This window comes from Diadema setosum, chromosome 16, assembly GCF_964275005.1.
Source record: "Diadema setosum chromosome 16, eeDiaSeto1, whole genome shotgun sequence".
Classification (NCBI taxonomy): domain Eukaryota; kingdom Metazoa; phylum Echinodermata; class Echinoidea; order Diadematoida; family Diadematidae; genus Diadema; species Diadema setosum.
The window spans coordinates 12,665,433-12,681,455 of NC_092700.1; the positions used below are offsets into that span (position 1 = coordinate 12,665,433).

The following is a 16,023-nucleotide window of genomic DNA, read 5'->3' on the forward strand; positions in this document are numbered from 1 at the left end:
AGCGAGGAAAAAAATTAAACTGAGTGTTCCTGCATTTGCAAAATAACTGCATTGTTTGATACAAAAAGTTTGCAAGATTCTGGCCTGAGATACAATGTAGCAACTGCTAGTGTTTATAATGAGAATCATAAAACATTGATATCACACATGAACTGTAATCTGTAATTTCTCCCATAGTATGTTTTGTCTTATTTTTAAATACTACTCACAATCCAAAGGGAATTACAAACAGAATTACACTACACACACAAAAAAAAAGCCAACAATTGCTGTCTGTTATCTACAATGTAAGAAATAAGAAAGAAGTAACATGCGCAAAGGAGAGACTTACATCTTTTTCATAGTACTTAGTAATAGGGAGATTGACTATCTTGGTTCCATGCTCCTTAGGAAGAATGGACTGGAAGCCACAGGCATGAATGCCTTCCTTGAGACCTGATGTACCCATTTCATCGGCTGGTTGAAGAGTGAACAAATAAAGTCTGTTAGAAGTGATCACTTACATTAATGGGCACTTAAAAGATTGCTTTCATGAATTCATGTCATGGGGGGGGGGGGGGGACATCCATCCTCCGAATATAATGTACAAAAAAAAAAATCACTGTTTATTTGCATGTATTTGCCCTTTACTTGTTTACTAGATGTAAATACTATAGAGAGGGACAGAGGAAAGATTGTTAAATTTGATCATCATTGTTGTGGCAAAAAAGTGGCTCATTTCATGATAACCATGATGGCCTTTAATGGTGTAAATCATTTCATATCTCTGACTATTTAGGCTTGAGATAAATCACGAATGCTTGATTATCAGACACAAAATCAGATGCTTATTACACCATTTAACAGGGAAATTCCATGTTGAAATCAAGTCATATCACAACGTTGACAAATAGGGTATATTGTTCACTACTATCTGCATTCTGTACATTTGTCAGAAACTCACTCTCAATTCCAAGGAATAGTACTGGTATATGGGCCTCCATTCCTGGGGGCGGGGTCCAGTTTGCTGGAGCACCTGGTACCCCACTCTCTGGGGCTGGTACCAGGACTGCATTCCTCTCCTCTGTTAGTGACACCCACTGGTTGATGAGACTAGCCTCCCTCTCAGTATCCTTCTGGGTTCGCCCTGGAGAGTGGAAGACAGAAAAGTACTCAAACATCGCTCCCTCCTGCATCTGGCTTCCTTTTTTTATATCTTTCTGGCTGAAATTGATTTCAACTGGAATTTACATGCATGAAGAAAACACTGATGTGTTTTGCATTTCAAAAATGCATGCATTTCAGTCTACTAATACTTGCTCTGGAATTTGCATCCCCTCAAACAAGTTTGTATTTACTTCACATTACACTGCAGAAGATGTTATACACAATGATTCTTCAACATTAAAGCTCTGTACAAAATGACAGATATCAACTGAAAGACTTTTATAGTTTGTTTTTATCGATGAACTATCCTCTTTCTTACATCAACCACTCAATAATGAAGACATACTACCATACCTGGTTTATGCATAATCTTATGGATCTGTTCATCAAGGTATTCTCTTCTCTTCATGAGGGCGTCTGACCATCTCTCCCGTAACTTTGTAAGGTCGCCCTCTTGGTAGCTGTCCAGTCCCTTCTGGAGCTTGGACCGTGCGCACACACTGCCCACAGAAATAGACGTGATGGCCTCACAAATAATGGGAAGGGTGCCTGAGTTCTGGACGGGTTTGACTCGGACAACAATTCTTCTTGAGTAGCCCTTGGAAAATAAGAAGTAAGCAAACTTTACAGGGTATACTACATTGAATAATATTGTTAATGATATTGTAAAGTCTCTGGCAATCCACATATGATAATAGGATAATGTTAGTTATTCAATTCTAGGGGCAGAGTCCAGTTTGATTTATCAATTTAACATCAACAGTGACGACTCATCACAGAATGAAGAAATCTTTACGACATTTCTTTGTTTTCACAAAATATCACAAAGGCAAACTTGTATTCTTTGCATCAATCTGTTCTTGTGCTGAAAACACCGCACAATGAAGACTTAATTGCAAAGGGGTAATGTCAAAGAGTTGCTCAATTATCTTTTAGAATTCACTTTTGCAGGATTTATTGTGTACAAACGAATTGTAGTTATGATATGACATCCCCATCTCATGTACTCAGCATGTGTGGTTGCAACCAAAGTTACTGCATGGTGATTACATTTGAAACATTGATATTCTATAACTTTTGTATTTCATGTCAGATTTAATGAAATATTTGCTATTATTTTTGTTGATTTCAAGATGGCACTACATTATGAGTAAGACTGAGTTTTTATGGGTGCTTTAGCCACCAAGGGTCAGTATTTGCCAAGGGTCAGTGTTTGACCAACCTGCCTCAGCTGAAAGATGCCCCCAGTGAGAACCTCAGGCTTGGTGTGGCACTCCACCGGTACATACTCCCCTTGCTCATTCAACTCATGGACTTCAACCCACATCTCAATCTTACGGATCAGCTCTGTCCATCTTTAAAATAGAGGTGAGTAAACAAACAAACAAACAAACAAACAAACAAAAACATCAAATATTTTGGTCACATGCATATATTCAGACATCAACAACATAGACCACATTTGAACCAAAGTAACTTTGTAGTTCTCTCATTTGCAGCAAATATCTTTAAGTCTTTTCAGCGTTTCTTAGTGTAGTATTTTTGAAAGGAATGGTCTCTTCTTCTTTTTTTTATCATATCAAGTAGCATTTCACATGTACATCCACAGTCAGAAAAAGAAAAATGCTTCATCCCCATTTTCCAGCCATAAATTCCCAGCAGTGATATCAGTGGTGTTGTAATTGGCTGTTTACAATGATGATACATTGCAGCTCATTCACACTATACATATACTCACTTGTTAGGGGAACAGAAGATGACATTTGTCTCAACAGTAGTTTTCATTTAATAGTTTAAATTAGCTTTAAGAAATAAAAAAAAAGCAACATCAACAAGGCAGAGCATAATCAGATGGTCAAAATCACCACCATTTAGTTCTGATGTCAAGCTCTGCTTGAAGATTTATATCAGCAAAATGGACAAATCTGCGAGCCAAATATGTCATAGGGTCAAAGCTCTCTAACATCTTACACTTCTGGCAGTAAAGAGACAACCAATGATAATGTGCAGAGTACATGTACGAAGGCTCTGTACCAATTATGAAAAGGATCATAGCACTGATGAGCAATGAGCACATTCAGTTCCACTGTAACTCTGTTGGTGTAGTCTTGAGATTCAATTCTCAGCTAAAAAACATCCACAGACCTTTACCACCAAGAGCATTTCATGACATGCAAATTTGACATGTTTATGTCAATGCAAGATTAGTAACGCCTTAGAATAACAGTCCATGATTATCCCATCTGTTTACAAGTCTGAAATACAGCATGCTATCAAGAGTGCTGTCAAGCTGTCTGTGTGAGACATGCTTCTGGTCCTTCATGCATTTCATAGTATAAATCGAATCAGTGAGTTTGGTGTATGCTACAGGGGAGTTCTGTCTGCATAAATCATCTAGTAAATGCAATGTGTAATATTAAGACAGCACATCTTGTCAAAAGATGATGTCAAGAAACATTATTTTGCAAAGAAATGCTAATACAGTGTACTTTGAAAGCTCTATGTGTATGAGTGTGACTTGTTCATCAAACTTCAAAACTCAGTGCAATCTAGTTTTTGTCTCTGATTTGTGAGTGAGAGACTTAAGATCAAACAGTGCAAACTAGGCATGCCTTTTAACCCATTGAGGATGAGTCCCGAGTATACTCGGGCGAGCGTTTATGGGAAATGCGTGATGTAGCAAAATCAATCTATCCTTAACGGGTTAACAAGTAAGCATCTCTTGATTAACGATACAAGTAAACATCATGGTGGACTGCCATCTCTGCACTCGATGTACACAGAAAGAAAAGCATTACCTGAAAGTACACATGAATGTAGCTACACTATTGATACAAGAAATAAGGACTGCCAAAAAATTGGTAATTCAAAGAAATAATTTTCCAAAAAAAAAAAGTCTATCGATCAAGTACACCTGCAAAAGTTAATAATACATACTGAAAAACAAAAAACAAACCTTCAATTTCATCCAAACCAGCTACAACATTTTATGACATTCAAAATCCTAGAGAAAGGCAAAACAGTCTAATCATTCAGAGCTCTGATGGGCTAAAACGAGGTAATCTTTCTAGCTATGGAGCACTTACTGGACTATTAGGCAGAGTCAGAATAGTGCCTTTAAAAAAAAAAAATTCAAGCTGTACAGAATATCATGTACATACAATGTACTACTCTCAAGAGTCATGCCTTCATATGGACAGAATATGGTGAAATTCTCATACATTACTGGCAAAAAAACTTTTTAAAGTCTCCTACATTTCTGTTAGATTCAAGATCATATTAAAAAGGATATTCATTCCATGAATTTTAAATTCAAAATTACTTCATGTAATATTGCTCAATTCATATGAATCTTTGCTGAAACTAGTGTGTGACCTGTCATCACTCATCTGATAAAGGTACAAACATTGAAGCAGAGAAAATTGCAGGAAAATACAATTTGGCTTTAAAAAAAAAAAAAAAAACTAAAAAGGACAAAAATATCATACTTGTACAAAATAATATGTTTCATGCTTTAACAGAAATTGTCTTTAACCTTAAGTCTGATAATACTGAAAAAAAAAAAACCACCCACACAAACATTTGGGGGATTTCTGAGGACTGAAAACAAATGTCTATGTGAGCTGATAGGTTCTACTGTAAAGTAAGCATTCTTTTTTCTTTTCTTTTCTTTTTTTGAACTCAGATTAAAGTAGATTTACCTGCAAATGGCACACTCAATTTCTAATTTTACAAATGATTGTCAAAGAAGATCTGCCATGCCATCTTCTTTCAAACCTATCTTCTTTCAAACCTGACAAAGAGATGTTTGTTCATACACATATTCCAAACAATGAGAGGAGATACCAAAGTGCATGTAAGCAGTGGCCTGTTGAACATTGGCTGGCAGAAACTGCTGTAAACTGCTGTAAACTGCTGCAAAATGATTTATGAACTATCTATTGTGATGTATTATGCAAAAATATATATAAATTATCTATTACATTAAAAGCTTTCCTACTTTAACCCGCAGTGCAAAGAAAATAAACATTGTGAGCTCTTCCATATCTACCTATGTTTCCTTTATAGGAAAGAATTATCATCCATACAATTTATGTTAGTAATCCCAGGCTATGTTCCTGAATACCACCATTACACACACACCATCACAGAAAGAGAAATCTATTGCATAAGATAGCAAGGGTCAACGCTCTCTGTGAGAAGACAGGTGGTCAGTGATGACAACTTACCCATAGTCTGTGATGTCAGAGCATAATCTACGGAGGCAAGAGATGTTATGTCAATCACACACCCACAGAAACAACACATTTTTTTTTTATCTGCCTTTCTCAGCACCATGATGGATACCTGCGCCTTACAGGTGTTCATATTATCGTTATCATTATTACTATCATTACCTGGCTACGCTTTTATAACAATATGTAACCCTATTTACTAACTAGCCCTATTTATGATTGAGGTACAAACAAATGCATCTGCAAATTAACATTGTTGGTGTGTTGATAAAAGAACACAGAATTAAAAAAAAAAAAAAAAAAAAGAGACACCATTCACATGTGGTCATTTTCACATCCCAGCTTTGGTGGGGTCAAATCATGTGACTTGAAAACAACAAAACTTTGGCAAAGCAAACAAGAACATCAGCTTTATACATCACACAAACTCAAATATAAGGGAAACTACAGTTGGACAAGCATTTCATGGTCATACTTAACACATTCTATAATTGGATGATGATAATGAGCGTGTTTATACAGAGAAGCAAAATACGTGCTCATGCCGGCTCATGCCGGCTCATGCAAGAGGACCTCTCAAATTTTGCTCTGTATAAACACGGCGTATGCCGGCATACGCCGCCAAATGCAGGCTCATGCGAGAGGTTCCGTCCGCCACCTTTTGAGGTGGCCGATGCGAGAGGAGCCTCGCGTATTTTGCTGTGTGTTTATACAGACGACCGAAATTCGAGAGGTAACCGGAAAGCGCGTATTTTAATATCTGTCATGATTGAACCACGTCTTCTCCTTCTTACTGAAAAACTGGATTTCAATTGATCATTTGGCCGCGTGGTTGTCAAGAGAACGTTACAAGAATGACATTCAAGTTTGGTGGTCCTGATGACTTTGCCGGTGCCATCTTGATTTTTTTTTTTCATTTTTTCCCATCATGCAATAAACTGCACTGCGAACGTGACCTATGCTTGACCCCAAAATTCGAGAGGTCCGGTTCAGCTGAGGTCCGCTCGCATCGGCTCACATGAGCCGGTATTTTGACTTCTGTATAAACACGAGAAATAAGCGCTCATGCGGGAGGTAAAATACCGGCTCATGCACGCCGATGCGAAAGGCTCCTGTATAAACACGCACATTGACTCTACACACCACCATTAACATATACACGCATCACCTTAATGGAATTTGTAACAGGCATACATGATAACCATTTTCCCAGACTATTATTATAATCCATGTCCACTGCAGTGTACTACACAGCTCTCAGGTGTGGGCGGGGTTAACAGCCTTGTAGTACTAAGGCCGTGTTTATGCTTCCCCTTTTCGGGCCAGAATCAGCGTTTTGATACGCGTTTAGTTCAAAGTTTAGTTCACGCGGTTGTGTCCTTGCTCATTTTGATATAAACGCCATTTCAAAACGTCGTTTCAAAACGCACAAAAAAGTGCATTTACAATCGGCGTTTCTGACTAATCAGGTTTGACGGGGAAGCATAAACGCAACTCACATCACGTACGCATTTAAATGATGTCATCTCCATCGCCTGTCCGGTTCACTTGAAATTGCGCGCGCCAGGCCAGCCGACCTTTTGATTACTGTGCTGCGAAACACAATTTGCAGGTGCTGATCCCTCGAGCTCCCTGTTTGTACATTACTGTACATGGTGACAGCCATATCAATGAGCCTATTAATGCATGAAGAGCTCACTACATATCATACATTCTGATTTTGTCAACAATTTGTCGATGAAATAAATACTCATATTTCCTATCATTGTCTACAGTTCATGTACGTATAGTAAAGCAATCAAAATTATGCTACGGAACATGAACAATACACACACTCAGGCCAGAACTTCCAAAAAAGAGCGCACCCCAATTTGACCTACCCCTGCTGAAGTCAACAAAGAAATCGCAAACGCTCTTTCCAAGGTCAAAGAAAGCGAGCATAAACAGTGCTCCCTTGAACGGCGTTTTGAATCAGCGTTTCAAAACGCTGATTCTGCCTTCGCAATTGAGCATAAACACACCCTAAGGCAGGAGTAATCAAAGGTTTGGTAGGCAAAAGGAGTACATCTCACACAGGGAATCACCTCAGTCAACCTCTCAGTATGTCGAGACATAACAGCACCACAAGTTGTCAAAAATCAATTATGGTCCTTCAGAAGAGAATTTGCATTTTTTTTTTCCATTACCCATTTTGATGTATCAGTATTTGTCATGTCTCGGTGTAGTGGACTTGCTGTTCATTATGCTTCACAGACATATGTAATGATACATGTAGTAACATGCAAAAAGAAATGAACAATAAAACATACACCACATTCAGGGGAATTAGTATGATAAACATGGTATCTTACATTTATGTTATAGTATTTTGGAGTGTATATGACCTCCAACTAAAGTCTGACCTATGACCTCTCACCTGTCAGCCAGTGACCTTGATTTGGCATGTAGACTATCAATCTCCCAGCCCGGTTTGGAGAGGAAACCATGAGTGCCGACCCGGTGACCCCACACCTCAATAGCCAGTGACCCCTCCAGGGCGTGTTCTATGAATTCTTCCGTCACACTCACTGTGAACTCCTGCAAAAAATGTTAGAAATTAAAAGAAGATACACCATACTCAAGAAGATGCCCTTGATTCAGCTTCAAAATTACAGATTAAAAAAAAAAATATCGCAAATGTGAAATGGAAAGGCATCTTGCTGGACAAAATTACATAGTATGATGTTTAGATGGATTCTTACAGTAATGAAAAATATCTAAACACACTTGAAGAACATTTATTATATTTAGCATCACACTTCTCCCTCTGAATGTGAACTGCTCAAAATCTAGAGATGTGCGGGCTGGGGGAGCTAGAGATCCACCTGTAATGCTGACCTGAACAATAGTTGCAGAGATCCTCTTGACAAAAATCTAACATGCCCTGGCTTTAACTGATGTAGTATACCAATCATTCCTTACTTCTCCAAATGCAACGAGACAAAAACAGTTCTACCTGCAACATGGCATGTTTCTAAAATGTCCATGCAAACTTCTCGTTAATGTATTATACCTTACCTCATACATGCGCCTTGAGCCTTCTACAGAGTGGATTTATCATTATTATTATTATTGTCTTTATCTTCACAAGATATCTCTTGGCGATCAATATCATGTCAAGTTCCATCCTGGGACCTTAGACTTCTAGTACTTTTCTTGGGATTTGCGCCATTCCCAGCAATGCTGCTTTTTGGAGCGTTTGTACTTGATCGGGCACACCCACATCATCATCGTCATAATCATCATTATTATTATTATTATTATCATCATTATTACCCTTGAGGCAATTGCAGCCATGGCATCCAACTCTGCTCAACACGATTCTCGCTCCACCCTTACTCATCTCACTGGACTATCTGATGACCCCTTCCTGAAATGGGCCTAACACTGTGCCTGACCGCTTGGACTATCTTGTCAATAGATTGCATTCAAATGGACTTTCTAAGAACACTAACAACCTTATCACTCAGTCATGGTGAGAGTGGATAAACAGTATGGATCTTCCAAACTTGGTCTTTTTAATGGTCCAATTTTACCAAACTAATTTTTCTTATGGATAAATTCACAGTAAAACTTTATCAATCCAATAATAGTAGGTATGTCAGGCGATGTATAATCCTTTCATGAATACATGGAAATCATGTTTATCCCTCAATTCGATACTGAATATGTTAGACTTAGTGAACTTGGTTACAATACATGGGAAATGAAGCCCTTTATCATACACTGTACCTTCTAGTCAAGGTTTATATTCATTTTAATGTCTTATCAAATAATTTCATTTTCTAATGTTTTCTTTTTCCTTACTTTTTAGTCACAGTATGAGATATTTGAAGCACTTTATGATACCTGCCAATTTTCACATGATCATCATGATTTATTGTATTATTCTAATGTTTTATTAAATTATTCTTATTTCATCTTTTATTTTTTTATTTTGGGGCCACCAAAGTTCATTTTTGGGCCACCAAAAGTTTACTTTGATGATTTTGGAGGCCTGAATGGGCCATAAAAAAAAAAAACCCAACAACAGCATTTAGTGTTGCACCTTGCACAAGGTTTATCAGAATACAAGCTTTTAAGAATCTAAAAGATTTAAAGATGTACAAATTATGAAAATCTTTCAGTTTTACTTCTCATGATAGACTGCAGACTTTATTGGGAGCTTATACTTTCTTTTAATAGTAAGAACATTTCAAAACAGTTTGCCCGAGTACATTGTGATTTATGTCGTGCATCATGATTTTCCTCTTTATTCAGGTGAAAACAGGTTCTGTGGCTAACTTTAAACATGCTACCCTCTGAGACAATTAGCATAAAATATTATGTAATGTAATTCCAGAATTATGCAAATGAAGTATGATTAAAGGATTGTATCAGTAGTGTTGAAATGTAAGTGGAAGATGGTCTCTCCTTGGAAAAAAAAAAAATATTGCTTTCACAATGAGGTAATTTCTTCCTTCCACAGAAGCACTTTTTTTTTTCATTAAAATGCTGGAAATGTTTTCACTAATATGTGTTGTGAACACCAAAAATAGGTTTTTGTGTGTATTGACATTATAATCAAATGACAATATTGTAGGATCAATGAGTTGCTGAGTTTGATCTAAAACTTTGGTTATCACAGAATTCTTGGCTGACTTTGACATTCAGATGTTTAATGTTAGCAGACTTTCACCCTTAGACAGTATGACAAGAAGGATAATTGACAATAAGGATCATTTTCTCTTTGTTGTTTTAATCTGATCATTTATTACCTTGTCCTCACTATATCTATACCTTCTATGCAATGGAAAAAAAAAATTATATCTCCTTGCTGTGAAATGCTGCCTTATCATATGAAACATATTACCTTCTTCAACTGGCATATCACACCATTATAAATACAATTTATATTCATAATTTAGTTGCCCAATTTTGAAGTTAATTAAGTACTTGTTGTAGTCAGTAGTTTATTATCTGGTGAATCAAAGTCACTTTGTACTAAACCTGGCATTCAGAAAAGAGTGGTTTTATCACTGGTGTATTAATAATCTTGTAGTTCTAAATGTTATAAATCGTATCCTTACCTTGGTGTGGTTAAACTTCATAACCCCTTTGGATGCCTCAGGTCCCCTGCCCGGCTCCTCATCCACATTAGGATTGATATCAGGAGGGACTACAGTATGACCCTCCTGGCCAAAGAAAGTGTATTGGCAGAAGACAAAGTGGGCTAGGCTGAGAGGAAGGTCACTCGCCTCTTTGATCTTTAACTAGGAATGAAAAAAGATGAAGGAATTAGTATGACTACAAAATTGTGATTGTCTCATTGCATAACAATGTCACAATGTTGTTGGTTTTTGTTTTTCTTTTTTTTGGGGGGGAACAACACAAAATGACAGACCCCCCCCCCCCAAAAAAAAAAAAAACACCTAGAAAAAGAATGTTTTCGAGAGGGTAAGTGGGTAGTGCAAGGGATCTCCACTTCTCGGGTAATGCATACCCTATGATGAGAAAACAAAGAATTCTCATATGATTATTAGCTGTGCTTGCTTGCTTCTCTGAATACAATATATAGATGATGACTGGCGGGGGAGGGAACATACCAAATGTTCCACCCGAAGGGTTTGAAATGCTACTGAGGGAGGTTATAAGTCGAGGGACTTATAGCCTCCCAAAATAGCATTTCAAACCCTGAGGGTGGAACGTTTGGTACATGTTCCCGACAACAAAAGTCATCATCTGTTATATTACATGGGTTAGTCAAATACGTCAAATACGTCAACGTCAACCACCAGCACAACACCTGATCGCTCACGCAGAGCCAAATTCACTGTGCATGGGTCCTTCTGTCATTTGTTACATGAAAATGTTTTCCCATGAGTGAACATAACCAATGTTCCTCCATCACATGACTGTGTTTAGCAAATCATCAACGGGTATTTGACTAACCCATTTAATATCATACAATGTAACATCACTGTAGATACTTAAAAAGAAGTTAATAGATGTGAAACCCTGAGGAAAGTAAACACAAATGTGACATGTAAATGTGAATGTAAATACAAAAATTGAATACAGCATTTGACATGAGTCTCCTTCATATCACCATTAAAGGCATTTTAAATGCTGAAATGTTCTAAACTATTAATAATGAAAAAGTGGCAAGCTCTGATGCATACTGATAATGTGTGGTGATATTACCCTTCTTGACATCAAGAGTGGTACACAATAATTTCTTTGCTTGTTTTCTTACCCTGCATGTCAGAGGAGCCCCAACAGAGAGACCGCCCTCTGGATCGGGTTCCTCCACCCCTTCTGACCCCCCTGAGCTCCCATTGGAGGTTGTCGAAGCCTGGTCAGCGTTGACATCGGGCATTGATCCACTCATCCGCTGGATCTCAACCAGTAGCTTTCCTGCAACCTAATGATATGAGCATTGCACAAAAAGACAATTAGTGTGACTGAGTCATATCATCAGGCACAGTCATGGGAGAGTATCCCTGTTGTGCTGAGATTTTAAAGTGTTGAATTGGCAGTGCATCCTTAAACATATCTTGCTTCACTCTTCTCGTGCATTTGAATACATACCAGTATGAACTTTTCATTCAAACATAACAATATCCAGTGTCTTGCTGCTTTAAAGCTGGGATATGTCTCTCTTTCAAAGTCATTATGTTCTTCTTCCAATCTGTTCTTGTCTCTTTCAATTTTGTTTTCTCCTTCTGTCTTTCTTTGCTTCCTCATATATATATATATATATATATATATATATATATATATATATATATCGTCGCTGGGGCAACAAGACCTCGTATCTCAAAAATGTCAAATGTTCAGGAGAGCCAAAAAACATGGCGGCCAAAGCACTATACTGAATGGGATAGCCGTTCCTTTGACATGCCGTGGTGGCTTCATTTTTGGGGTAAGACAGCTGGGATTTGGACAGGACATCACTTAACCAATTATTTGACCACTAATGCAAAAAAGTCATTTTCACCAAAATTTGAGATACAAGGTCTAGTCACCCCAGCGATGATAAATATATATATATATATATATATATATATATATATATATATATATATATATATATATATATATATATATATTACCTGGTATATATATATATATATATATATATATATATCTGACTCTGTCTCTTGGTCAGCTACCCTGACCCTACCCATCTGCTTCCCTCACCTCTCCCTGCTGGCTGATGATGGGGACGGCATAGTTAAGCTTGACATCATGAAACAGGACCTCCAGGAAGACATTAGCCACACCTATCAGACTGTGGTTCTCTTGTGACTCATAGAATGGATCCTCATCCTGCAGTAGGTAGGCAATGGGGGGAGATGAGATAACTCACACTGTCTTTAATATCAATGATGGGATAAGAACGGTAGGATGACTACTATATGAGCTGCTATTTTCACGTACAGGTATTTTCACTAATGAGGTCAAAAAATTTTTGCGAGATCTTGTTTTCACAAATTGACACCAATGGTATCATACAGTATATAAATGCACTGTTACCGGTATCTTAGTGCAGCAAGACATTTTCGCATGTTAAATTCGTGATCCGACTGTGATTTGCAGAATTTGTGAAAATTAAACCCTTCAGAAAATAACTGCTTGAGGATATGGATGTATTTGAAAAGGGTAAAGCAAACGACAAGTGTAATTTCTTTTTAAGAAAACAGAATGCAGAAATAGGACAGACAGATAGACACTTTGATAAGATTGGGGATAAAACTTGTGGAAGATAAATAGATATATTGGTAACAGACACAAGAAAAAAAGTTGAGAAAGTGGATGTGTTCTCAATATTACAAGCAACTTTTTTTCCCACATATTGTGTATCTGAATGAAGGAGGATGCAACCATATAAAAAAGCAAGTATTTTTTTATTTCACGGTAAAAAAAAACGACATGCAAAGAAAATACTGAAAGTATTCCAATATCATTGCCATATTTTGAAAGGGGGGGGGGGCATCAGAAGGAATCAAACTGGTCTTTTCCCTGTTCAGTGACACATCATTTATTAAGTGCATCAATCCATCATGTCATGATTATAGAAGTGCACATCTTAGCATGAACAGCAAACACTGTCATCTGGTTTGAAACCACTGGCAAATCTATTCAGCTAGTCAACTGCGCGAGCATTTGTTTCTCTATTAACACATTTTGCAGATTAACCCATTGAGGACGAGTCACGAGTATACCTGGGCAGGTGTCTATGGGAAATGCATGTCGTAGCAAAATCAGTCCATCCTTAATGGGTTAATATGCACTGAAAAAGGTTTGTAAGGATTATGAACGTAGGTTGAGATTGACAGGAGAAATAAGAAATGCGATATTTCAGAATTATATTTGCAATGAAAGGGATGGCAGATTTGCTCCTGTGGAGGTTGAAACTAGCATTCAAATTTCACACTAACAGAAACTACCAGGTACTAGAGCAAAGACAGGAAGTTGAGCACTGAACTAATCACTGACATGACAAGGACATACATTGTATAGGGCAATGGAATTAAGATTATTATCATTGTTATTATCATTCTTATTATCATTATGTTATTATTATTATTATTATTATTATTATTATTATTATTATTATTATTATCATCATCATCATCATCATCATTATTATTATTGTTATTATTATTATTATCATTCTTATTATCATCATCATCATCATCATCATTATTGTTAATGATCTACAAATACATTTCATGTAACTTTAATATAGATAGCTGAGATTCCGGTTGGGGTGAGATTTGGGGTGGGGAGGTTTTGGAAAACTATGGACAGGTCAACTGCGTTGGTCTCCTACTTTGAAAGAGGCAGGTTAAATATTTCAACTTCTCCTGGAGCACCTAAATAAGGTATAGAAAAATACAAGCGTGGCATGCAAATAGAAACAAATATTACCCATAAGAGGAATTCTAGCTGTTTAAAAAAAAAAAAAAAAAAAAAAAACACAAATATTTGATTTCTTCCTTGGCTTGTCTGTGTTCTCTATCAGAATACATTCAGCATGTACTGTATTTACAAATCTGTTTTTCAACTACTTGCAAGCCACACCTGGAACATATTTTGTGTTCTACACAGTGAAATGCACAAGATGAGTCAACTCATCAGGAAAACCACCTACACTCAGCAAATTTGCCTGATAACACCAGAACTCCCTGATAACAAGAGTACATTGCAGACACGATGCTGGCCTATGCATATAGAGTACATACTTTGATACACTTTTATATAATTTTATCATCCAGTGGGTAATGCTTTCACCCACTAGAAGGTAAAGTATAAGAAATTCTGGCAAGGAGGTGAACTATTAGCCTTCAATATTTTGTGATATATCAGACAATATTGCCCTGGTTATGGCCCTGTATATTTTTCTGTTATTCTATTCAATGCTATTCTGTAGAATAAGAGGTGGTGGACTTTACTCTCTCTTACAATTGTTAAAGTTTCACTCAGTGATTATTACAGGTATGAGAGTTTCAACAAAAAAAATCAGGACTGTACGAACTTCTTCCAATTATGCACTGTGATCATGAAAGAAAACTAAATCTACAATGTTTGTACACTAGACTATAACATTAATCAGTGTATGCGCAAACCACTTATGATCAAGGCATCTTTTTGGAGCACAAACTTTGAGGATCCGAAGGCATACACAGCATACTCAAATGCACACACATCAACAGCACAATACACAAATATCATATCTGTACAAGTCCAATGTGTAAGCTACAATGATCAATTAGAATCATAATTTAGTACTTTCTCATCTTTTTCACTGTCAAACAAGACCATGGATGTTCCTACACATGCATCACTGAAATACTTGATATGTTAAAAAGGTGGGTTTGCAAACATGGGCTCAATCACTGCACCTGCAGATAAGAAACACACAGGCATTATTAACTGACACCAAATAGTGTGAATGACCAAGAATGCATAGTGTTATTTCAGGAGAGGGTGACAAGCTGTGGGGAAGGGGAGAAGGTGCACATAAAGATGACTTGTTTTGAAGGAGTGCAATCAGACACAAACAGTCACCTCTGAAGCCGGAGACGGAGTCTGGACAATGTTGGGGACTGGAACAGTCAGGCTCTGGTCCTTTCATTGTAGCAGTAAAAACAAGGAGTACTCAATCATTTTCTGATCATCCTTATTTTAAAGAATTAATAAATACCTATTGTGCAAGAAAAAAAGAAACTGCACACACTCATGTTACAATGTGAATACACTGTACTATATCAAAACTTGAACACATATGGAACTTGAGTCTTGCAAAGGTTATAAGGTTTCATTGATTGTGAGTAGCAGAACTCAATTTCTTTTGAGGAAATGTGATGAGAAGGAACAACAAATTGCAAATTATGTAAAATATGCTGATACACTACATAATAAATCACACAACTGACAATGCACATGAATTGTCCATGCACTTATTGATAGAGAAATATGAAATACAAAAGACAAACAATACAGTACTGTGACTTAGAAAACAAGGATGGTATCACATTAAACACTCAAACTGTCACAAAAATACTACTTTGTCTGTCTAGTAGTGCTTAAACTGATGAAGATCCATCACTTTTAT

General features: G+C 37.0%; 1 protein-coding gene across 1 annotated transcript in view; it reads right to left on the reverse strand.

Annotated features, from left to right (window-relative positions):
* Nucleotides 1-16,023, reverse strand: part of LOC140239567 (kinesin-like protein KIF13A) — a 100,478-nt gene that overhangs the window by 15,321 nt on the left and 69,134 nt on the right. The window contains exons 19-26 of the mRNA XM_072319399.1: nucleotides 12,603-12,731; nucleotides 11,656-11,823; nucleotides 10,490-10,672; nucleotides 7,798-7,958; nucleotides 2,369-2,501; nucleotides 1,501-1,744; nucleotides 944-1,126; nucleotides 332-456 (exon numbers count right to left, since the gene is read on the reverse strand). Of these exons, the coding sequence (XP_072175500.1) occupies nucleotides 332-456; nucleotides 944-1,126; nucleotides 1,501-1,744; nucleotides 2,369-2,501; nucleotides 7,798-7,958; nucleotides 10,490-10,672; nucleotides 11,656-11,823; nucleotides 12,603-12,731 (1,326 nt within the window). The remainder of the gene's footprint in view (nucleotides 1-331; nucleotides 457-943; nucleotides 1,127-1,500; nucleotides 1,745-2,368; nucleotides 2,502-7,797; nucleotides 7,959-10,489; nucleotides 10,673-11,655; nucleotides 11,824-12,602; nucleotides 12,732-16,023) is intronic.